General features: G+C 42.2%; 2 protein-coding genes across 12 annotated transcripts in view; one reads left to right on the forward strand and one right to left on the reverse strand.

The window, feature by feature from the left end:
* Positions 1–817: 817 nt before the first annotated feature.
* TAF11 (TATA-box binding protein associated factor 11) lies at positions 818–15,300 on the reverse strand. 3 transcript variants are annotated; one of them, XM_060189672.1, is made up of 5 exons: positions 15,115–15,300; positions 11,522–11,667; positions 5,283–5,370; positions 3,882–3,978; positions 818–1,586 (listed from the first exon to the last, which is right to left on the reverse strand). In XM_060189672.1, the coding sequence occupies exons 1-5, from the start codon at positions 15,262–15,264 to the stop codon at positions 1,456–1,458; spliced, it is 612 nt and encodes a 203-aa protein (XP_060045655.1). In that variant the 5' UTR covers positions 15,265–15,300; the 3' UTR covers positions 818–1,455. The 3 variants fall into 3 exon arrangements, with proteins under 3 accessions (XP_060045655.1, XP_060045653.1, XP_060045656.1); XM_060189670.1 differs by lacking the exon at positions 15,115–15,300 and adding an exon at positions 13,480–13,966; XM_060189673.1 differs by lacking the exons at positions 3,882–3,978; positions 15,115–15,300 and adding an exon at positions 13,480–13,982 and having other exon boundaries at positions 1,530–1,586.
* A 106-nt stretch (positions 15,301–15,406) lies between these two features.
* ANKS1A (ankyrin repeat and sterile alpha motif domain containing 1A) overlaps positions 15,407–25,207 on the forward strand; it is a 222,181-nt gene continuing 212,380 nt past the window's right edge. For 4 of the 9 annotated variants that reach the window (XM_060189654.1, XM_060189652.1, XM_060189651.1 and 1 more), the window contains exon 1: positions 15,408–15,740. In XM_060189654.1, the coding sequence (XP_060045637.1) occupies positions 15,535–15,740 (206 nt within the window). In that variant the 5' untranslated portion in view covers positions 15,408–15,534. Of the gene's footprint in view, positions 15,741–25,207 lie in introns of all 9 variants that reach the window. The other 5 variants (XM_060189657.1, XM_060189658.1, XM_060189656.1 and 2 more) reach the window with 2 other exon arrangements.

The raw sequence follows: 25,207 nt of genomic DNA on the forward strand, positions 1-25,207 counted from the left end.
CTTCATTGGTTAAATACACATTTAAAGCCATGAGCTTTAGTGTAAGATACTCAAGTCAGATCTGCCCAGCTTCCTAAGTCCACCCTAGGTAAGCAGAATTGGAAACTTTACTAAGACATGCTTAGGATAGCTTAAAAAAGAACAACTTTTCCCTATGACACATGACAGAAAAAAAATATTGGGGACTGCCAATTATATGTAGTAGCCTTATTATTGCTAGCCACTGTCATTAAAAGGTCACTCTTCCGTTTATTTGAGGAAAACAATGAGAATGTATCAAACAAACAAAAAAACCCAGAATACTGGTATTGGGAAATTTAAATGTTGCAATGTCTAATCAAACTTTGAGTGTACTGGTTCTGTGAACCACCTAGAAAAAAATAAATTAAACAGTATTGGTTGTGGTATGTCCATTTATAGGAATCTGAATACATGGGCTTTTATTTTTTTATATATTTATTCCCTTTTGTTGCTTCATTGTAGTTATTGTTGATGTCATTGTTGGATAGGACAGAGAGAAAATGGAGAGAGATGGGGAAGGCAGAGAGGGGGAGAGAAAGATAGACACCTGTAGACTTGCTTCACTGCTTGTGAGGCGACTCCCCTGCAGGTGGGGAGCCAGGATCCTTACGCTGGTCCTTGCGCTTTGCACTATGTGCGCTTAACCTGCTGTGCTAACCGTTTGGCTCCCACATGGTTTTTAATTTGAGATAAAATTTTAATGGTTCCAGTAGAAAATGGGCTCAAATTTTCATAGAAAAGCCAACATCTGTTTTACTGATGCCAACCAGACAAATAGGAAATGAATAGACAAATGGCAAATTGCAAAATATTTTAATCACTACTCACCAAAGTCCGTAAAAAAAATCTTAAATGTTTACAAGGACAAACTATTCCACGACTGTTACTGTGTTTTTCATAGTAGAGTTATCTCAAGTCAAAAGTTTCTGGCGGTTTTATCTAGTTAAAACCAGATCTATAATAGCAAAGTCAAGCTCTGATGTGAATTTTGTCGAAGCTCTCTTAGAAACATTTTCTCTCAGAAAACAGCTCCTTAGTCCAGAAGATGCTTAAGGTCTATCCACTTTTTGATCTTATAAATCATAGCAGTATCAGGCTCTGATGTGAATTTTGTCAAAGCTCTTGTAGAAACATTTTCACTCTGAAAACAGCTCCCTAGTCCAGAAGATGCTTAAGGTCTATCCACTTTTTAAGTTTCACCTAGTCAGGAAACATGTCTCAAAAAGTCCTATAGGTCCCAATATTTAGTTAAGGCAAGTATGAAGCAGGTTGCTTGTCTTCTAAGTATGATGCATACCAGAGTTTGAAAGACATTAAAATCATAATGGAATTGTTGGAGATCCACCAAAATACTTAAGCACCAGTGCAGAACGTCTCATGCAACAGAAAGTCTGGAACCAGTAGTTTTTTCTTCAGGCAATTCTAGGATTTGGTCTAGAAAAAGATGATTTTTTTGTGCTTTGAGTTGGGGATCTGCCCCTTAGACTTTAACCTCCGAACAGCTTCCCTCATATGCTTCGGTTGTAATGGTGGCATTTCTCCCCATTTCTCACATACATCCAATGCTAAACAGAGGGCAAGGAGAAAGTTATGTTATGACACAATAATGTATCTTTTCAATCCTATAATTTTTTCATTTTTAACCAAAGCACTGCTCAGTTCTGGTGTATAGTGATATGAAGAATTGAATGGAGGACTACACAGCCTCAGGGATGAAAATACCTATGATCTCATTTTCCTCTTAGGATAATTCTTTAAAATGTGTCATTTTAGTTGTACAATATCTCATATCATACTTTAACATAGACAGTAGTGTATAATATCTTTATCTTTTTAAAAAGTATTTTGAGGGAGTCGGGCTGTAGCGCAGCGGGTTAAGCGCAGGTGGCGCAAAGCACAAGGACCGGCATAAGGATCCCGGTTTGAACCCCGGCTCCCCACCTGCAGGGGAGTCACTTCACAGGCGGTGAAGCAGGTCTTCAGGTGTCTATCTTTCTCTCCTCCTCTCTGTCTTCCCCTCCTCTCTCCATTTCTCTCTGTCCTATCCAACAATGACAACAACAATAATAACTACAATAATAAAACAACAAGGGCAACAAAAGGGAATAAAATAAATATTTAAAAAAATGAATAAAATATTTTTTTAAAAAAGTATTTTGAGAGATGCAGAGAGAAAGACACAGAGAGCAACACCAGAGCACTGCTCTGACTTATGGTACAGGGGATTGAACCTGGGACTTTGGAGCCTCAGGCATGAGAATCTCTTTGCATAACCACTCTGCTACCTACCCCCGCCCTATAATCTCTCTTTTATTTTATTTATTTATGAGAAAGATAGGAACCACACTGATTTAAGTATGTCTTAAACTTACATTAAGAGATATTATAGGGTGGTCCGGGAGGTGGCGCAGTGGTCAAGCTTTGGACTCTCAAGCATGAGGTCCCGAGTTCGATCCCCGGCAGCACATGTGCCAGAGTGATGTCTGGTTCTTTCTCTCTCCTATCTTTCTCATAAATAAAATTTAAAAAAATAAAAAGACATATTTAAATCAAAGCAGGGCCAGGTGGTGGTGCACCAGGTTGGGAACTACACCTATTGTGCAAGGACCCACCTTCAAGCCCAGTCTCCACCTCTAAGAGGGAAGCTTCACAAGCAGTCTTTCTATCTCTATTCTCCCTCCTCAGTTTCTGTCTTATAAAATGAAAACCACAATACTGGGGGAAGCATAACAGGTATAAGAGTAGTGTTACAATGTTTCCCCTTTCTGTCTCTCTTACAAGGTCCCAGGTTCAATCCCCAGCAGCACATGTACCAGAGTGATGTCTGGTTTGTTCTCTCCTCCTATCTTTCTTTAATATTTATTTCCTTTTTGTTGCCCTTGTTTTTATTGTTGTTGTAGTTATTATTGTTGATGTTGTCATTGTTGGATAGGACAGAGAGAAATGGAGAGAGGAGGGGGAGACGGGGAAAGACAGACACCTGCAGACCTGCTTCACCGCCTGTGAAGCGACTCCCCTGCAGATGGGGAGCGGGGGGCTCGAACTGGGATCCTTAAGCCAGTCCTTGCACTTTGTGCCACGTATGCTTAACCCGCTGCGCTACCACTGCCCGACTCCCCTCTCCTATCTTTCTCATAAATTAAAAAGAAAAATCACTGGATAGATATTAGCAATGGGCAGGAGCCAGGTGTGTTACTTAATAAATTGGTATTTAACAAGGTCAACACATCATACTATATTGGTTAGCCCTCAGTGTGATTGCTTTCTTTCTTGTATCTTTTAGCAGCAGAGATAAGCAAAGTCCATTAGAAAGAAATATAAAGTCTGCTTCTGTCACCTTGTAGTGAAAAGAGGAATTAAAGAGGGAAATTTCTTAGATGCTTCCTTATTCCCCAGTACTGAAAATTTCAAGGAATAATGGTCATGTTCTTCTGAATACAAAGTTCTCCATATGTTCTACTTCTTTTTAAAAAAATATTTATTTTCCTTTTGTTGCCATTAGTTGTTTTTTTATTGTTATTTCTGTCGTCATTGTTAGATAGGACAGAGAGAAATGGAAAGAGGAGGGGAAGACAGAGGGGGAGAGAAACATAGACACCTGCAGATCTGCTTCACCTCCTGTGAAACAACCCCCCTGCAGGTGGGGAGCTGGGGGCTCGAACCAGGGGCTTGAACCAGGATCCTTACACCGGTCCTTGCATTTTGCACCACGTGTGTTTAACCCACTGCTCGACTCCCCATACGTTCAACTTCTAATGCAAGCATAAGCTCCCAGATGCCTTAATAAATCTCTTCATATAGTTATTCTTGACTATGAGACCAACACAAGTGAATCCAGTATTTATAACAGTAACACTCACCTTCTTCTACCACCTCTCCTACGAAAACCTTGGAGATACCAGACATAGCAATGACAACATTCTGAGACACAGAGGTGCCAGTGATGGACTGGATCAGCTTGAAGAAAGGAAAAATACAGTTAAAGATAGTCAAGAACTAGCTTTGAAATGTAATACTCACGACAGTCTTGCAACTGAAAAAGTTTACTAAAGGCTGGGGTTTGAAATTGAGACTATTAATACAAAATGCATAATTACCTATGTGTTAGGCGTCAGGTGGTGGCACACCTGCAAGGACCTACGTTCAAGATGATGGTCCTCACCTGTAGAGGTGAAGCTTCACGAATGCAGCAGTTCCACAGGTGTCTCGCTTTTTTTTTTTTTTATTCCCTTTTGTTGCCCTTGTTGTTTATTGTTGTTGTTGGATAGGACAGAGAGAAATGGGAGAGAGGAGGGGAAGACAGAGAGGAGGAGAGAAAGACACCTGCAGACCTGCTTGTGAAGCGACTCCCCTGCAGGTGGGGAGCCAAGGATTGAACCAGGATCTTTACGCTGGTCCTTGTGCTTTGCACCACCTGCACTTAACCTGCTGCACTACAGCCCGACTCCCTTTTTCTTTCTTTTAAAAAATATTTTATTGCTTCCCCAGAGACCCACCCTACTAGGGAAAGAGAGAGGCAGACTGGGAGTATGGACCGACCAGTCAATGCCCATGTTCAGCGGGGAAGCAATTACAGAAGCCAGACCTTCCACCTTCTGCAACCCACAACGACCCTGGGTCCATGCTCCCAGAGGGATAGAGAATGGGAAAGCTATCAGGGGAGGGGGTGGGATATGGAGATTGGGTGGTGGGAATTGTGTGGAGTTGTACCCCTCCTACCCTATGGTTTTGTTAATTTATCCTTTCTTAAAAAAAAATTTTATTTATTTATTAATGAGAAAGAAGAGAGAGAGAGAGAAAGAACCAGACATCACTCTGGTACATGTGCTGCTGGGGATCAAATTCAGGACCTCATGCTTGAGAGTTCAATGCTTTATCCACTGTGCCACCTCCCAGACCAACAGGTGTCTCTTTTACTCCCTCTGTCTCACCCATCTCTATTCAATAAATAGTTAAAAAATTAAAAAATAACATGTGTTAAGACAATGTCCTTGGCATATAAAAAACAGAGCTGGACAGATCACTGAAAGATATATTATTTTTATTTTCTGGCTTAAACCCTCACCTGTTTGCCCAAGAATTGACTTCACGTTACCAGTGGCTATCATGCTTGAGTCTAGTTCATTTCTCTTTTTTGGTGCCAGGAATCAAATCTAGGACTTCATGCATGCAGAGCACAGGTTCTATTACTGAGTTAACATCCCCAACCCCTAATACAGTTCTTATATCTGATGGAAATGGGATGGGAAGGGCACTCTTACCCTTTTAACGGCAGCCTTAGGGAAAGCTGATCGGCGATACATTTCATAACGGTTCAGCTGTTCCTCAGAAAAAGAAGAAACCAGGATTCTAGACAAAGAGGTAATTAAGTTGATACCTGTGAATGAATGCTTAAGATACCTATATATTATTTTGTCAATAAGTTTCAGACATTAGAAAATGACTTCTCAATGTGTCAATATGATTAGGCTTAGTGAATATGAATAATAAAGATAAACCTCCTGTTAGTTTACCATCTCCCAGACTTTGAGAGAACTAGAGTAGTTATTGTTGGCAGGTGGGGGCACACAACTTTGGTGGTAGGAACGCTGTGAATCTATACCCCTATTATCTTATAAATTACAAATAACATTTTAAAAAATCTAAAGTTCTTAAGGAACTTGAGAAAAGTGAAACAATTTCACTTCTTCAATAAGAACAAAAACTTAAAACAATGTTGGGTTTCTATATTGCCTTATACATATGACTTTTAGCAATTAGCTTTTCTCTGCACTTTACTCCATTTTGAAGGTGAAAAAATAATATGTAAATCTATATTCAAACTAACAGTTTTTTAAAAAAATTAAAAAAAATTTTATACTTATTTATTTTCCCTTTTGTTGCCCTTGTTTATTGTTGTTGCAGTTATTATTGTTGTTGTTATTGATGTCATCGTTGTTAGTCCTAGGTTCAATCCCCTGCACCACCATTAGCCAGAGCTGAGCTGTCTTTGGTTAAAAGAAAAGAAATGTTAACCTGAGCTGTGTGTGTGTGTGTGTGGGGGGGGGGGGGGGGGTTCGGGACCAGGACAGGTGGTAATGCAGCTGGTTTAATGCATATGTTACCCAGCAAGTACTTGGGTTCCAGTCCTCACTCCCCACCTGAAGGGAAAGCTTCAACAGTGGTGAAGCAGGGCTGCAGGTTACTCTCTGTCTCTATCTCTCCCATCCCTTTCAATTTCTCTTTGTTCTATCAAATAAAATATAAAGACAAAAGAAAAAAAAAAAGAGAGAAAGGAAGAAAAAATGCCCCCCCCCCCCACCGTGATGGATTCATCCAAGAGGCACCAAGCTCTGTGATAACTCTGTTGCAATTAAGAAAAAAAAAAAAAAAGGGCAGGGGGTTGTTGGATGGTGGCACCCCAGGCTGAGTATACATGTTATCATGTACAACGACCTGCTCCCCACCTGTAGGGGAGATGCTTCATGAGTGGTGAGACAATCTGCAGGTGCCTATCTCTTCTTCTCCTCTCTCAATATCTTCTTCCTTTTTTAAAATCTTTATTTATTGGATAGAGACAGCCAGAAATTGAGAGGAAGGGGGAAAGAGAGAAAGAGAGAAACCTGCAGCCCTGCTTCACCACTCGCAAAGCTTTCCCCCTGCAGGTGAGGACTGGGGGCTTGAACTGGGGTCCTTGTGCATTGTAACATGTGCAGTCATCCAGGTGTGCCACCACCTGGCCCCATTCCTCAAAAAGAAAGAAAGAAAAGAAAAGAAAGAAAAAGGAAAAAATGGCTGCAGGAAGCAGTGGATATATAGTGGATACACTAAGCTGCAGCAGTAACTGGTAACAACTGGGAAAAAAAATGGGATTGGGTGGTGGTGCACCTGGTTGAATACACATAGCATAGTATGCAAGGGCCTTGGCTCAAACCCCCAGTCTCCACCTGCAGGGGAGAACTTTCACAAGTGAAGAAGTGCTGCAGGTGTTTTTCTCTCTTCCTCTCTATCTCCCCTTCCTTCTCATCTTCTGTCTCTATAGAAAATAAATAGTAAAAACCAGTCAACCTGGGAGTCGGGCTGTAGCGCAGCGGGTTAAGCGCAGGTGGCGCAAAGCACAAGGACCGGCATAAGGATCCTGGTTCGAACCCCGGCTCCCCACCTGCAGGGGAGTCGCTTCACAGGCGGTGAAGCAGGTCTGCAGGTGTCTATCTTTCTCTCCCCCTCTCTGTCTTCCCCTCCTCTCTCCGTTTCTCTCTGTCCTATCCAACAACGACGACAATAATAACTACAACAATAAAACAACAAGGGCAACAAAAGGGAATTAATAAATAAAATAAAATATTTAAAAAAAAAACCAAAAAAAAAAACCAGTCAACCTATACTATCAACTAAAGAAGCAAAATGACAAGCTAAAACAAGACAGATTTTAAAGATATTAAAAAAAAAGTATTAAGAAGAATGACATTAGAATGAGAAAATGTATACACAAAAGAGTGTGAAGTGGAGCAACCTTTTTGAAAAAGGATTTGGAAATATATGAAAAGTCTTTGAAAAATGTTTATATTCTTTGAGCCGCAACTACATTTCTAGGAGTTTATGTGAGAAAATAGCTAAGTGTACAAAGATGTGCTAAAAACATTACAATGTAAAAAAAAACCAGCTACAGTGATTAAAGTATGATTTATTCATATACTAGACTATAATGAAACCACTAAAAAGAGGTGACTGACAGTCATATTTGCTGACACAAAAACACTACATCTATTTATATCTATGTTAAAAAAAGAAATCGGGAGTCGGGCGGTAGTGCAGCGGTTAAGTGCACGTGGCGCAAAGCACAAGGATCCCGGTTTGAACCCCCGGCTCCCCACCTACAGGGGAGTCGCTTCACAGGCGGTGAAGCAGGTCTGCAGGTGTCTATCTTTTTCTCCCCCCTGTCTTCCCCTCCTCTCTCCATTTCTCTCTGTCCTAGCCAACAATGACAACATCAATAACAACAGCAACAATAAAAACAACAAGGGCAACAAAAGGGAAAATTCTTCTTCTTCTAGCGTTTGCCCTTCTTCCGTAGCCAGTCAACAGCGTCAGGTTGAGCCTGATGTAAAGTTTCGAGACCTCCTTTGAATCTGGAGAGGTGGCAGTCATTGACTATGTGGGTCATAGTCTGTCTGTAGCCGCAGGGGCAGTTCGGGTCGTCTCTGGCTCCCCAGCGATGGAACATAGCAGCACACCGGCCATGGCCCGTTCGATAGCGATTGAGGAGGACCCAATCATAACGTGCTAGGTCAAAGCCGGATTGACGCTTGCAGGGGTCTGTGATGAGGTGTTTGTTCTTGACCTCAGCTGACTGCCAACTCTGTTTCCAAGAGACTGGAACAGAGAAGTTCAGTGTAGGCAGAGGGGACCAGATTGGGTGACGAGACGTCAAGCGTTGGACAGGGTGGGCGAAGATATCCGCGTATATTGGCAGGTCCGGTCGAGCGTGAATTTAGATGATGCCGCATCCCGACGAATATCTGGCGGGGTGATGTTGCTAAGAACTGGCAGCCATGGAACCGGGGTAGAACGGATGGTTCCAGAAAGTATCCTCATGGAGGAATATAATTTAGAATCGACCAAGTGGACATGGGGGCTACGGAACCATACTGGGGCACAGTATTCTGCAGTGGAATAGCATAATGCCAGCGAGGCCGAGGCATGGTGTAGATGGAAAACAGATGATACCGTTTTTGCAGTGCTAGGGATTAGTCGCCATTTTTTTACAGTAATCAGATATCAGAGACATGTCTTTCGTGAGTGTTTCCTCGAGGATGTCAAACTTGGATGTCTGAGTAGCACAGCAGATGTCATCGGCATAGATGAACTTCCTTGAAGAAGTTTCTGGAAGGTCATTGATGTAAATATTAAAGAGCGTAGGAGCCAGAACAGAGCCCTGGGGGAGGCCACTTGAGACAAGTCTCCATCTGCTAGACTTGTCACCCAGATGCACCCGGAATCTTCTGTTTTGGAGAAGAAACGATATAGTGTTGGCCACCCATGGAGGCAGGCATCTTGAGATCTTGACTAGGAGACCACGGTGCCAGACCGTGTCATAGGCTGCTGTGAGATCAACAAAGACAGCACCCGTCTTTAAATTCTTCTGGAATCCATTTTCAATGTAAGTTGAGAGGGCCAGGACTTGTTCGCAGGTAGATCTTCCTGGGCGGAAACCAGCTTGGGCGGGTGATAGGAATTTCTCTGTAAGAGGAGAAATCCGTGACAGAAGCAGCCTCTCAAGGAGTTTGTAACACACGGAGAGGAGAGAAATTGGTCTATAGCTGGCGGCCAGTGTTGGGTCTTTCTTTGGTTTCAAAACTGCTATTATCTTCGCATGACGCCAAATTTTGGGCATAGATTTGGATTCCAAGATGTGGGACAGGAATGTAGTGAGCCACTTCTTTGCCGCGGGGCCCAAGTTAAGAATGAGTTCTGGGGTGATGTTATCATAGCCAGAAGCCGTTCCCGGTTTAACCCTCTTCAAAGCGTCTTCCAGTTCAGACAGTGTAAAGGGAGAGAGTTTTGGAGATGGACAAGATAACCGGAAGTGGGATGACCACTCATGGGAAATTTCTCTTTTCCAGACTGGGTCGATCTTAGCACGTCCAACTTGAGTTAGGTGACTGGCCACTGAGTTTGGAGATACGGGAGGATGGGAGACGGGAGGGGGTTGGCTACCGGCACCCAGACTATGAAGAAGCTTCCAGGCCTTCCTACTTGAGTGGGTGAAGTTCAGACTTTCCGTGAGTTGTTGCCAGCGGGCTTGGCATGCTGCATCCAGGGAGGCAATGAGATGGTCGGCCACATCTGGGTCGCCCGACTCATCATACTGCTTTAGTAGTTGCTCACATTCAGCATCAAGACAAGGCGTATAGTTAGCATGTCTCCCACGAGAAATAGGAAAATAAATAAATATAATTAAAAAAAAAATCTAAGGGTTGGGGCTGAAGTATGAAGGACCTGAATTCAATCCCCAGCATCTTGGAATGATACTGTGGTCCTCTGTTTCTCACTCCTCCTGTGTTTTGTATTAAATAAGTAAAATCTTATATTAAAAAAAGCTGAAGACATAGCACACCAAGTAAGGCAATGTGCCTTGCCAAGTGTGGTCCAGGTTTGAGTGGCAGCAGCAAAGGAAGGTGCTGTGCCACTTAAGAAAACTTTGGTGCTGTGGTACCTCCTCCCTCACACACAGGAAAAGAAAACAACGATGTTCCAACTTGTGAGAAAAAGCATGACTTAGATTTATAGTGCCAGACATATAAAACATTTACATATATAATATGAAAAACAAGTTTCTAAACAGCATTAACATCTCTGAAAATCTTAATAAGTGTACAGAAAAGATTTGACTAAACAAAAATAATAAGTTTATCTTCGGTAGCAAGGTAATATTTTTTTCTTTTTCTTTTACAATTTTTTATATTTATTTTCCCTTTTGTTACCCTTGTTTTATTTTTTATTGTTGTTGTAGTTATTGTTGTTGCTATTGATGTCACTGTTCGATAGGACAGAGAGAAATGGAGAGAGGAGGGGAAGACAGAGGGGGGAGAGAAAGATAGACACCTGCAGACCTGCTTCACCACCTGTGAAGTGACTCCCCTGCAGGTGGGGAGCTGGGGACTCAAACCGGGATCCTTATGGTCCTTGCACTTTGTGCCACGTTCACTTAACCTTTTGTGCTACCACCTGACTTCCAGTGTTTTTTTTTTTTTTGAGGTATATTTTGTATAATGTAACATTTTAATTGCTTAAAAAGGCAGAAAAAATTAAAGGACAAAAAAATGTATTAGTTTGTGTGATCAATTACTGTCTTGAAATGGAGAAAAGATGTGGTCATGGAGTTGGTACACTGGGTAAAGCATGAGATCCTTAGTTTAATCTCCAGCAATGCCTGTGCCAGAGCAGTACTCTGGTTCTAAGTCTATCTCTCATAAATAAATAAAAATCTTGGTAGTCTGGGAGGTGGCGCAGTGGATAAAGCACTGGATTCTCAAGCATGAGGTCCCAAGTTCAATCCCCAGCAGCACATGTACCAGAGAGCTATCTGGTTCTTTCTCTCCTCCTATCTTTCTCATTAATAAATAAATAAATAAAATCTTTAAAAAAAAATCTTGGGTGTGTGTGTGGGGGGAAGGCTATGGAAATATCTCAATTGGTGGAGCATTAGACTTTTATGCTTAAGTTCCTGGTTTGGTCTTCAGTACAGCATGCACTGTAGTGGTGCTCTGGCTTGCCTTTCTCTCTGCCTCATGTGAAAATATTTTTCTCATATGTACAATATTTTATTTATTACTTAAGAATTTTAATGAGAGATAATAGACAAAGACCAGGGCACTGCTCAATTCTGGCTGACTGTGGTGTTGCAGACTGATCTTAGGGCCTTGGAGTATAACATTAAGCTGTCTCCCTAGCCCTCATATGTATAATAAGTAAAAAAAAAATTTTCTTTAAAAAACAGGGAAAGATCAAAGTGACTTACTGCATCTTTTGAATCTCATCTTCATCCACTTTCTGCTTTTTCTCTTTCTTTTCTTTGGTATCTATTTTCAGCTTTTTGGCTGCTGGAGTAAGTGATGAGTCTTCCCTTTCAGTTGCTGCTGGATCTGAGATGTCCTGACTCTTGAGCTGAGAAGAAACTCTTGTTACATATTTTGCCTATATCCCAGTGTTGGGCAAAGTAAGAAGACATTATTTTCATTAAAACACAATGAGTCATCAACCATTTCTTGGTTCCAGGCACTGGTTATATTGAGTGTTAGATATACTACCTCTCCTAAAAAGCAAATGGGCAGATGTGGAAAGAAAGCCAGTAATGATCGTAGCTCTAGCATCTGTTTACAAGGGCAATGAATGTCAAGGATTACAAAAACCTTTTTCCCCTGGGTGGAGGGTAGATAGCATAATGGTTATGCAAACAGACTCTCATGCTTGAGGCTCCAAAGTCCCAGGTTCAGTCCCCTGCACCACCATAAGCCAGAGGTGAACAGTGCTCTGTTTAAAAATAAAAAACAAAAACAAACAAAAAAACCCTTTTTCCTGGGCTGGGAAGTGGTGCACTGGGTTAAGCACACATAGTATGAAGCGGAGACAGGCGCAAGGATTGAGGCCCTGCTCCCAACCTGCAGGAGGGGTAGCTTCAGTGGTGGAGCAGATCTGTGGGTGTCTTTCTCTCTCACTCTCTCTGCCTTATTCAACAACAACAAAAAAGGAAAAAATGGCTGTCAGGAGCAGTGGATTCATAGTGTAGGCACCAAAACCCAGAGATAACCCTGGAGGCAAAAACTAAAACAAAATAAACAACAAAACAACACCCCCCCAACAATTTCCCCCAATCTCATATGGAAGGGATGTAAGAAAAGTCTTTGATGGGGGGAGGGGGGATTTCTTCAACATCCAGCAGGAGGGTGGTATAGTGGCTTAGAATTGGAATAAAAAAGCATGAAGTCCTGAGGTAAATGCCTGGCATTGTATATATCAGAGTGATGCCCTGGTTCTCTCTCATGTTAATAAATAATACCTGCTCCCAAAAGTCTTCATCCACCCAGTTCTATGTTAAAGCCCGGATTCTTGTGCTTTGTTCTAAGGGCCTTTATACCAGTGCACCACGCCAGGACCATGAAACGCTATTTCTGTCTAAACTCTATTATCTATCCTTTCATTGTCTAATTCCCTTATAACTCTGGGTCCCCAAAAATTCTACCTCTAAAAATGGAGCCCATGCAACAGTGAGATGCTGAGACAACACATAGGACCTGTTGGGGTAGAGTACAGTTAAATTTATTTGGTGACAGAATCCGTCAACTGGTCACTGGTAACAGTTTACTGTTCCAAGAGGATAAGAACTCCACTAGAACAGTAACTCCCTTAGATATCTCCCAATAGATCTGATGGACTCTGCAGTTTACAGAGACAGCTTTACGCTTATGAGGAACCAAAACAAAGGACTCTGGGGAAGGAGAGTGATTGGGATGCGGAGAGAGACATTGAAGTATGATGACTGAAAAGGATTTAGGTTGGGGAGAGTGTCTTGCAGATACCAATCATGGGGAGATAAAGTTGTATTTATATGCCAACTACTACTGTAAACCATTAACCCTGCCATCGAGAAGCCATGACGTGGTGAAAGTAGCACTAAGAATCCTGAGTTCTAACTTTCGCACTACGTAGCATTGGTCTGCTGTATCCTCACCGGGAAAACCAGGAAGCTCTTTAACGTTCCCTCCGAACTAGTCTTAAGACAAGGAATTAAAAACATAGCCAGTGTTTTTGAACTGCATTAGAGTTTTGTCTCACCCAACCTCACTCCCGAGACTTCAGATCTGGGAGGAAGATGAATACCAGTTGTTGCTTGGGAGGTGCCAACCAGGATGCCGGTCAAACTGTCAGCAACACAAACATCAGGGTAGTCTTCCGATCTTATCAGCACATCTCCCCTACCTCGTTTTCCTCAGCCGCCGCTTCTTTCACGTCCCCATCCCTATCAGTTTCCTCCGGGATTCCGTCAGTGTCAGCAGCCCTAGGGGCCACAGGAGCAGCAGCCGTCTCATCTGACTCCACTGTTTCTGTAACCTTTTCTGCAGGGGACTCACAGGCATTGTCCATCGCAACGAGAAGAGGAAGGAGGAAGAGATCACAGTGTTCTCTTCATAGAGACTCACAGAATTATCGAACGCTCGCGGCAGACAGCTAGATAACTTACTTCCGGTAGTCGCGCTGCGATGATGTCACTGCTACGGCTATTCCGATTGGTCAATTTGAGGAGCTCCTAACGAACTCGTGGAAATTTGGATTTGCGTAAAATTAAATCAACGTCTGTCTTGAAGCCGATTAGGGGGAAACTTTATAGAGTACTGAGTTCAGCTTGTGAATTCTATACCCCGAGGAACTAAGGAACCCGCATTTGTAAAGAATTCGTTACTGAAGGGCTTATTCCCTTTCCACCTTTCTGAAAACAGTGTCAGTTAATTCTTTTCTTAATGTTTTCTGAATAAAGTTTGAAGAACAGGAAAACTCAGTTCCGTTGTATACGGGATGTTATGGGATGCAATTTCCTGTAAACTAGTACTGGTAAATTACCTGGACTTAACCATGCATATTTCATTTTGACCCAGGCGCCTGTGTTTTTTTTTTTTTTAATATTTATTTTATTTATTTATTCCCTTTTGTTGCCCTTGTTGTTTTATTGTTGTCGTTATTATTGTTGTTGTCGTTGTTGGATAGAACAGAGAGAAATGGAGAGAGGAGGGGAAGACAGAGAGGAGGAGAGAAAGATAGACACCTGCAGACCTGCTTCACCGCCTGTGAAGCGACTCCCCTGCAGGTGGGGAGCCGGGGTTCGAACCAGGATCCTTATGCCGGTCCTTGTGCTTTGCGCCACCTGCGCTTAACCTGCTGCGCTACCGCCCGACTCCCAGGCGCCTGTGTTTACTATGTAAGTGCCAGCAAATTTTCTCCTGTTCCTCTTGTCATTATGGGGGGGGGGGAATCACATGGCTTGAACACTTCATCCAATTTATCTGCTCAACAGCTTTGGAACGCCCACTTTAACTAGTAGTATAAAAACTGAACCCAGTCGTTTCTACAAAGTAATTTCACTAATACTCTAGACCCGGCTCAATGTCATAAACCGCACGTTTTATGTTTGGTTAACCTCATCAAAAGCAAGAGGAAAGGATTCCTACTAAGAGGGAAATGTTTCCTGTGAACGTTAACGAAACATTTCAGGTTTTAGGAGCACGAAGACTGGGGACTGTTTCTACAATTTTCTCTCTTCTCTGATTGGGTTACGGATGGGAGCATTTCGTTCCTTTCAATATCACTAGGGGGCAGGGGTAGACAGCATAATGGTTATGCAGAGATTCTCATGCCTGAGGCTCTAAAGTCACAGGTTCAATCCCCTGCACCACCATAAGCCAGAGCTGAACAGTGCTCTGGAAAAAAAAAAAAAAAAACCTCTCTCAATATCACTAGGACCCTACACCCATCTAATCAATGCAAGCTGCAAGAATGGGCTTTGAAATTTCGGTGCGTGTTACCACATTTCTCTGTTTCTACATTGGCTGGATGGATTACCGTATTTCCCGTCCTGTGGGTTCCCCAAATCTTTGGAGAAGAACCACATTTTGGGAGGCGCACACAGGTGTGTCCCGCATATTCGTGTCCAACTGTACAAGAGGGCTCACAGGGCACTTTCCTCTCGCTCCTGGAGGTCTCCGTCGGCATCGCTGGGAATTCTACCGGTGGGTCAACGACACCTGTGGCCGCGCTCTGAGCCCCGCCCAGCTAGGTGGGCAAAGGGGCGGGGCACGGGGGCGCGGTGACGCGTGACGCCGGATCCCGGAAGTGACGCGCCGGTGGGGAAAAGGCGGGGGGCGGGGGGTGGTGTCCCGGTCTGGTTTGGGGGGTGCGTTGCCCGGAGACGGAAAGTTTGGGAGCCCGAGCAGGCTTTACAGCTGGCCAGGGTAGGGGGCCCAGGGGGCGGCAGCCCTGGGGATGGGGAAGGAGCAGGAGCTGCTTGAGGCTGCCCGCACAGGGCACCTCCCGGCTGTGGAGAAGCTGCTGTCCGGGAAGCGGCTCTCCTCAGGCTTCGGGGGCGGCGGTGGCGGCAGCAGCGGCGGCGGCGGCGGCGGCTCCGGGGGCGGCGGCAGCGGCGGAGGCGGCCTGGGCTCCTCGAGCCATCCGCTCTCCAGTCTGCTCAGGTGGGTAACGCGCCGGCGTCGGACTGCTGCCTGGAGATCCCGTCTCTACAGCGCGTCTTCTGGGTCCCCAGAGAGGTCGGGGTTTCTGAGACCCGGGGTGGGTGGCTTTGCGAGGTGCCCCCTGGCGAGGACTGGCGACCCCGGGGCGCGGCGCGCCCCTGGGCTCCTGGCGCGTCCCGAGCCGGCTGCGAAGAATAGTGGGAGTGACCAGGTAGCAGCCTCCGCCGCATGGCGCAGCCCGGCGTCACCCCGGGCCGCTGTAGGGTGCGAGCTGCCCTATCTCGCCGGCCACGTTGGAAGGGATAGATGTGTGTATGCATTTCTGTCTTAACTCAGCTCGGACAGAAACTCCCACGCCTTGCAGAATCCTGCGGCTGCCTTGCAGGAAATTCACTTGATTCCCTTTTGGAAACTTGGAACCTTCCACCAGGCTCCGCAGGAACCTGGCTTTTGTTGTTTATCTGAAAAGCGTCTCTGGATTTATCGTCTTAAGAGTGTCCTTAGAGCCTCGCTTGAGTTTAGAGCTCAAACTCTAGTACCTTGCAGTGAGACTTTATTGAATAGATTAATGTGCGAAGTGGCACTTGCAAGATTGATCTGGGGGTTTATTCATCGAGTAACAAAACTTCACGATTTGTTTAAGAAACTGAGGGACACCTTAAACTTTCCCGAGGTCTGTTGTTAAAATAAACACTTGAATCTGCAGCTATAAGGACTGAGAGGAAAGGTCACTTCTGTGTGATTTGGAGGTGGGGATTGGAGGTGCTTTTTCAATGTGAGTGAAATGTGTTGGTTCAGCAGCACTTTCACAGTATGTTTTCTTTTCCTTCCTTTTTTTTTTTTTTTTCCTTTTGAGGTTTTTAAGAAGTGGAAGTTCATTTAGAAATGGCTTCATTTGCTTTTGTTCCCCATTAGTTTATGTAATTCAACTGGAGTGGGCTTGGACCAGTGAATCTCAAGGTCCTACTGAATTGTTATCTGTGAAACATTGTATATGAATTCAGGTTGATACAGGAAGGTCTTTTTTTTAAAATTATTTTTATTTCTTTCATAAGAGGTAGTAGCTTCACATTAGAGAGGGAGACAGAGAGCTAGAGAGAAGGAAACCAGAACATCATTCCAGGATATATGACATTAGGGATGGAACCAGGAATCTCAGGTATGCAAGTCCTGTGCTCAACCCAGTTGAGGTATTTTCTCTACCTGGTATGATTTTAAAAGGCAGTGTAAGAGAAATGTCCCTAGGAGCTTCTTTGGGGGGAGGCAAAAGCCAGTATTGTTAGCTAACAATTTCTCCGGCTCCCAGATTTATGCTACATGTAGTTGGTGCCCAGAACTTTTTTTAAATTTTTTTTTTTACCTCCATTGTTATTACTGGGGTTCGGTGCCTGCGTTATGAATCCATTGCTTCTGGCGAGCATCTTTTTTCCATTGTAGTTGCTGTCGTTGTTGTTGCTGCTGGATAGGACAGAGAAATTGAGAGAGGAGGGGAAGAGATGGGGAGAGAAAGACACCTGCAGACCATCACCCTGCAGGTGAGGAGCCAGAGGCTTTAACTGGGATCCTTGTGTGGTCCTTGCATTTCACATGATGTGTACTTAACCAGGTCCACTACCGCCTGGCCCCTGGTACCCAGGATTTTTAAGTGCCAGAGGGTGACACATTTCCAAGTGGTGGCACTTACTGTAATTGTTAGTAGTTGAGAGTAAAAAAGGCAAAAACATCACTTTGGAATGAGATGAAGGGAAGTCATGCCTTCCAGCAGTAGGAGAATGTGCATTGACTTTGAAGGATGTAAGAATTTGGGTAGGTGAAGTACAGAGGTGGTATTCTGGTGCTGTATTATGGTCAGAGGAGTAAAAATGAAAAATAAGATTTAATTTGTCCTAATAAAGAACTAGGAGGAGTTCCTGCCTGAAGTTTTGAGCAGTTGGGCATGTTAAAGAGAAATAATGCTGGGTGGTTACCTTCACTTTTTAGAGTGACTTAGTCTTTCTCAGTCCTTAGATCCGTGCCTGACAACTTACAGGTGTTCAATAAGTGTATGTTGAGTACGTGAATTGGGCTTTGAATCTTACCTAAATTACTCTGATACCTCTACACTGCTGATGTCTGATAGATGAGAGAGAGAGACTATGCAAGTTTGGAGGTGCCTGTCTTTAATGAGTTGAATGATGTAGCATTTGGAAGTTTGCCAAACATACTTTAGCCTCAGTATAGACTGTTGAAGTGAGAAACTTTTCACATATCTACTGCCTTCAAGTCTAGGTCAAGTTACTTTTAATGTTCTCACTTGAGACTATTAAAATGTTGCTGATTAGCTGCTACATAGTTAAGCAAGACTAGGAAACTTCTGTTGAGTACAATGATTATACTTTGAGCTTCTTGCTAATAGGTTCAGTCCCTGTCATAAAGTGTAACTGGTGTCACCATTCCCAGAGAGAGCTGACTCCTCTTGATGTACTACTACCTGGGTCTGTTGTAGAAACAAGTGCTTCCCCCATCTCTCATCTCTGTGACTCCTAGGGGCAGGGAGGATCTGCAGGTACTAGTTACACTAGGTGTGTCATTAATTAGAGATGATTCTACTGCAACTTACTGAAAGATTTCTGAGGAAATGAGACCATACATTTAAATAATCTGTAGGTCAGCATGTCCTCCTTTGTAGTTTTGGAAATAGTAGAGTTGTACCTATACTCCTCACCTCAAGGATCCTGGTTGATTTGAAAGCTTCAGATTTGGCTTTTGTCTAAGCTACTACATCTTATCTTACTAATACTGCCACATGCTTTTTTTTTTTTTTCTTGGTGTTTGACAAGATATCTGAAGCTGTTTTGAATAGGAACTTAGCAATTTAGGGGATATAAATGTTTCAAATTATATGTGTGTATCTATTATGACTTTCTTTCTCTCATATCATAGTGACTTTGATTATTCTGTGTGTGTGATTATTCTCAAGCTATACAACGCCCTCTTTCACCCCATCCCTGTTTTCCTTTTAACACTACTTGGGCTTAGATCTTAATTTCTTAAAGCCTTCACTAATGACCATAATACACACAGCTCCTTCAAGCTTTATTTCCTTGGCACTCATCATCTGTAGAGTACAGTGGCTCATCAGTTCAGTGCTTTCACAGTTTATTGTCTTGGCTTGTCAGTGTACTGTTTACATATAGTGACCCTCACTAATTGAAAAGATACTTGATAAGAAGAAAGTCAGCAAGAAAATTTCTAGGAAGAAAAGTTCTGACAAACTTGATGTCTTTCTAATCCTCATTTATTTACTGCACATTTATGCAGAGGTAGTATCCTGTTAAGCGTAAGACCACTTGAACTGGAATTAGTCCTCAGGCTGCTTGGATATATATTTTACTGCCACTACTGGCTTGCTGTTTGACTTTATACAGATTCAGCTTCACTGAGCCTCATTTCTGCATCTCTAAAGTGGGGGTAATTCTATCTACATAGACTCTACATAGCTATTGACTTAGATAATGTGTGATAAGCCAATATCTGGCACATTGTAGGTTCTCACTATTGCTATCCTTAATTCATTTGAGCATATCAGTTTTGCCATTCTGTACCTACTTTGTGCAAAGTACCATAGCAAACTCATTTTACATAGTGTTCTTTCATATTTGAATATTTGCTGGACACATTGCAAACTTTTCCTCATATCTAGCAGTTAGTGGTCTGTCAAAATTAATCCTACTTTTGATCTATTCCCTTATACCTTTTTCTTTTTTTAAAGGAAACATCTCTCTCTCCCTCTCTCTCTTTTTAGTTTTTATTTATTTACTATTGGATAGAGACAGAGACATTGAAGGGAGAAGTAGATAAAGAGGGAGAGAGACAGAGAGGCAGAGGTAGCCCTGTTAAACCACTCATGAAGCTTTCCCATGCAGGTGGGGATCAGGGACGTGAACCTGGGTCCTTGTGCACTGTAATGTGTGTACTTAGCCAGGTGCACCACCGCCTGACCCCATGATTATTATTATTTTAGTGAGTTTTAAAATATTTATTTATTTAATAGAGACACAGATAAATTGAACGGAGGAGGAGAGAGAGACAGAGCTACTTCAATACTTGTGAAGCTTTCCCCAGCAGGTGGGGAACAGGGGCTTGAACCTGGGTCCTTGCACACTGTAATGTGTGTGCTTAACCAAGTGTGCCACCACCTGGTCCCCTTCCCATACAGCTTTTATAGGAGTATATGTGTGACAGATGGACAAAATAAAAGAGGAAAAAACTCTAGCATAATTATTTCCTCAGTGTTCTTAGATTTAACAGACTGACATATCACCCTGGACACCTAATTTAGGTTCCAAACATCCTTGTACTTAGTTTAATTGTTCATGAGAGTAGGAAAAATATAGTTTCTATTAAAATGATTCAAAAATAATTCTCTTAAAATTGACATGCAGTAGATTTACCTAGTAACCACAGTCACTTAATATGTCTTGTCCTAAAGATCTGGATAACATGAATTTTACTTTATGTAACACTCTAGTTTTCTTTTCTTTTCTTTCTTTTCTTTTCTTTTCTTTTCTTTTCTTTTCTTTTCTTTTCTTTTGTTCTTCATGGTTATTGCTGGGGCTTGGTGCCTTTACTGTGAATCTACTGTTACTGGAGGTCTTTTTTCCCATTTTGTTGCCCTTGTTGTTGTTATTGCTGTCATTGTTATTGGATAGGACAGAGAGACTGGGGGAGAGAGAGAGAGGGAAAGATAAAGATAGACACCTGCTGACCTGCTTCACCACCTGTGAAGTGACTCCCCTGCAGGTGAGGAGCGGGGGCTTCAAACCAGAATCCTTATGCCGGTCCTTGTGCTTCATGCCATGTGTGCTTAGCCCGCTGTGCTACCACCTAGCACCCTTACACTCTAGTTTCTAATAGTTGAACAGATCATACCTTCAGTCTACAGCTTGGGACAGGCACTGTATTGAATTTATTGTCTGGACCACAGGACTCACCAGCTCTGGCTGTTGGTAGCACTGGGGATGCAAGCTGGGACCTTTCTGTGCTTCCAGACCCTAAACTTCTTTTATTTAAATTTTTTCTTATTTATTTATTTATTTATTTATTTATTTATTTATTTATTTATTGTGTGTGATAGGACAGAGAGTGAGAAGGGAGGAAAGAAAGAGACACCGCTATGGCCCTGCTTCACCAATCATGAAGCTTCCCTATTGCGAGTGGGAAACTTGGTCTTGAATTGGAACCCTTATGCCCGGTAATGTGAGCAGTGAGCACTCAATCTAGTGTGCCACCCCCTGGCTCCTCCTAAATTTATTATTTATTTTACTTTTTAAATTTTATTTATTTATTTATTTTACCAGAGCACTGCTCAGCTTTGGCCTATTATGGTGGAATGGGGAGAGTGAATCTAATACCTCAGAGCCTCAGGCATGAGAGTCTTTTGCCAAACCATTTTGCTATCTTCCCTTATTAACTTCTTATTAATATTTCAGTGTCTCATAGTATTTTTTATCACTGATCATATAGCAGGCACTAAGATTTTCACATAATGTGGAGTTTGATATGTTATAATAAAGCTCATTTCTAGAAAAGCAACATCTGTATGAGAGTATAGTAAAATTTTGGTTACAAAAGAATTCTATTAACTAATGGGCAAAAAGACCTGAAAAAAGTAAGTGTTAAAATAACACATCATATATTTGGTTAGAATTATGAATTAAATGCTCATAATGTGAATGATATAATGTGTAATGTGTTCCTGAGCATTCAGAGATACAGAGAAACTAAACCAAAAGCCATAGTTGAGTAGATTTATCATAGTTTAGAAAAGTTCTATACTTTATTTCACTTTATTTCTCCAGCATGAGGAAGTCAAGGTTTCGTGGTCCCAGAGGTGGCTCAGTGGATATAGCACTGGACTCTAAAGCATGAGGTCCCAAATTCAGTCCCCGGCAGCACATGTACCAGAGTGATGTCTGGTTCTTTCTCTCTTTCCTCCTATGTTTCTCACAAATAAATATTTTTAAAAAAGAAGTCAAGGTGTCTTGCTGGAGAAATCTGAAAATGCATAGACAGTAGCGATCAGTCAACAAGATTCTAAACTAGACTGTACTTTTTTTTTTTTTTGGTGGTGGTGAGGAAAAGAATCAGACATGAGTCTCCCAGATAAATGAAAAGGTTTTGAAATAAGGAGTGATAAAAATATTGAAATGTGGACCTCATTTGGGGGATAATAACATATTTTATAAATGTCAGAAGATAATGACAGCATTTATTATTTTTAGGAAAAGTTTCTCACTTATTTATGGAAGTCAAGCCTTAAATATAAAGTAGTTACTATAACCATTCTTTTGAAATGGGCCCCCTACTTCTATGGATCTGTAGCTTGGAAATGATAAACACTTCACAAGTCCTTTTTGTACTGACCCTTTTTCTTGTGAACCACTACCCTGCCAGATTTCTTTCTTTTTTTTTTTTTTTTTTTTTAAATTTTATTATCTTTATTTAGTGGATAGACACAGCCAGAAATTGAGACTGTTGGGGAGATTGAGAGGGAGAGAGAAAGAGAGACACCTGCAGTACTGCTTCACCACTTGCAAAGCTTTCCCCCTGCAAGTGGGTACCAGGGGCTTGAACCCAGGTCCTTGAGCACTGTAACATATGTGCTCAACCAGGTGTGCCACCACCTGCTCCCAATTTCTTTCTTTTTAAGGCTTATTTACTTATGTTGGATAGAGACAGAGAAGTTGAAAGTCAGTATCTGCCTGCCTGCCTCCCCCCACCATCACCCTCTCCCTCTCTCAGCACTATTTCACCAATCATGGACCCACCCCCACCCCCACAGATGGGAATCTCAGGCTTGAACTCAGGTCCTTGCTCCACATTTCAAGTGCCTATTTGAACAAAATGATATTAACACTCTAAGGAAAAGGAAAAGATTGAGCTTGTAAGGACTGCAAATTCAACCTTGGGAGGATCTGGTAGCAGAATCTCTTGGACTTACTTATGTTCCTACTCTTCTGCGAGAATACAAAACAAAATGACAAAACAAAAATGACAAAATCAGATATCTATCCACAAGGAAAGCCTAGTTTTAAACTAAATTATCTATTTGAAGTAAGACATTTAACAGAATCTTGATCTTTCTAAACCCCTACGCCCCCCCCCCCCCCCCCCCCCGGTTTTCTTTGCCACCAGGATTGTTGCTGAGGCTTATTTCATGCATGATTCCGCAACTCTTATTCCCCCCACTCCTTTTCTTTGCTTCCTGTAGACCGAGGATGAGAGGTATGGAGGTAGAAAGAGAGAGGAGAGACAATGCAGCATTGTTCTCTTATGGTTGTGAAACCCCCCCTCCCCCAAGCTGCTCCCGTATGTGGCCTGAGCTCAGACAGATCCTTAGTAATGTGTGTACTGTACCTGGTGAGCCACCTGCTGGAATTGAAGCCTTAATTCTTTAATTGAAGTTCAGTTTTTACTGTTTTAGAAAAATTAGAGACAGGAAACAGTGAAACAATCTTGTGGTTTGAAGACTTATTTGTATCCAGTCAGCTTCAGCATGTTCACTTGTCCTAGGAGGTTATAGTCTCAGGAAAGTTGTACTGTTGGCCAGAAACTTCTTCAGAAAATTGTTTTTCTTCCTTGGTTTGTTTACCTCTAACAGCTGTCAATTTTGGCTAGCAAAAAGGAAGTCAGAGCTATTCCTACCCTACTCTTCAGTAGGGAAAGTAAATTACTGAGTTCTGTGACCCAGAAACACCAAGGAAACCCCTGAACTACAGTAGAGTTTGGTTTTGGAAATCTCAGACTCTCCTGTGGATAGAAAATTGGTCTGTTCCAGAGAAACTCAGAAAATGTTCCTCATGGTGATATTCAGAAGATCACTGGGAAATTTTCTGTGGTATAGAAAATCATAGCATTGCCTTCATAAAATCTTCAAATTACTTTGGTGTGGTTAGAGTTAACGGTAGTAATACTAGAAATTATATAGTATAGCATTGCATTTATCTTTTCTTAGTAATTTGTAGATCAAGTTTGTTTAGTTTACAAATTAAAATAAATTTTAAAAACAAGTCATCTATCTTTGCCATACTTATGTTGTTATTACTATTATTAAAAAGCAATGGAGGTGATCCAGGGAGCAGAACTTTGCCCTGGCTTACTTAGCTAATGAAGCTTCAAAGAATGACTGTGGAGGATCAGGCTCTGAACCAATTCTGCTGTTACTATCCTGAGTGTTGTGTCTTCACATGTATAATGGACCTGGAGTCCTACCTGCCTGCTAGATCAGCATCCCGTGAGCTAATAAAATACATAAAATGCATAGTGTCTGATGATATCAAGGCCTTGGTTAAAACATAGCTGCTACAATCACCTGATTCTTGAGAAGCTAGATACTTTCTGCCTTGACATCTGGAATAAGAATTCTATTTTTTTCCCTGGGTCCATGCTCCCAGAGGGTTAAAGAATTGAAAAAGTGGGGTCGGTCGGTGGTGTAGCGGGTTAAGTGCACATGGCACAAAGCGCAAGGACCGGCGTAAGGATCCTGGTTCGAGCCCCCAGCTCCCCACCTGAAGGGGGGGGTTGCTTTACAGGCAGTGAAGCAGGTATCTATCTTTCTCTCCCCTCTCTGTCTTTCCTTCCTCACTCTATTTCTCTGTCCTATCCAACGACTACAATAACAATAACAACAATAATAATAGCCACAACAACGATATAAAAAATAAGGGCTACAAAAGGGAAAAAATGGCCTCCAGGAGCAGTAGATTCAAGGTGCAGGCACTGAGCCCCCACAATAACTCTCTGGAGGCAAGAAAAAAAAGAAAAGAAAGAATAGGAAAGCTGTCAGGGGAGAGAATAGGATATGGAGTTCCAGTGGTGGAATTGTGTGGAATTGTACCCCTCTTATTTTATGGTCTTGTCAGTGTTTCCATTTTATAAATAAAAATTTTTTTTAATTCTATTTTTTAGAGACATAATTAAAATATTTTATTTGCTTATTTAATGGATAGATACAGAGAAATTGAGAGGGATGGGGGAGATAGAGATAGAAAATTTGCATCCCTGCTTTCATTACTGATGAAGCTGTACCTTTGCAAATGGGACTCGGCCTTGAACCTGGGACCTCACTCTTAACATGTATGCTCTACTGAGTGCACCATTTCCCAGCCTTTAATAGAGATATAATTTTTAATTGATTTTGCCTTTCAAAACATATATAATAATGGTATGGGAGATGAATCAGTGGATAAAGTTCATGTCTTACTAGGCCCTGTTTGATCCCTGGCATTATATGGGATCTCTGTGGACACCAACAAGGGCTAGTGAAGCAGTGTGTTAGTCTCTCTCTCTTTCAAAATATCAATAAAAATTGGGCTGGGAAGGTGCTTAGTAGCCTCTTACATTTGTGAGGCCTTGGGCTCCTTCCTTATACCACATGAAAAAATTGTAATAATTGTAGCAGAGGTTCTCAACCTGTTTTTTTTTTT

Source organism: Erinaceus europaeus, chromosome 4, assembly GCF_950295315.1.
Source record: "Erinaceus europaeus chromosome 4, mEriEur2.1, whole genome shotgun sequence".
NCBI classification, from domain to species: Eukaryota; Metazoa; Chordata; class Mammalia; order Eulipotyphla; family Erinaceidae; genus Erinaceus; species Erinaceus europaeus.

Excerpts from the sequence above, each read along its gene's own strand:
- TAF11 (XM_060189670.1), bottom strand. The coding sequence starts at position 13,644 with ATGGACAATGCCTGTGAGTCCCCTGCAGAAAAGGTTACAGAAACAGTG. Across the intron at positions 11,668-13,479 it reads CGGCGGCTGAGGAAAACGAG|CTCAAGAGTCAGGACATCTC; the intron begins GTAGGGGAGATG and ends GTTTCTTCTCAG. Across the intron at positions 1,587-3,881 it reads AGGAGAGGTGGTAGAAGAAG|CATTGGATGTATGTGAGAAA; the intron begins GTGAGTGTTACT and ends CCCTCTGTTTAG.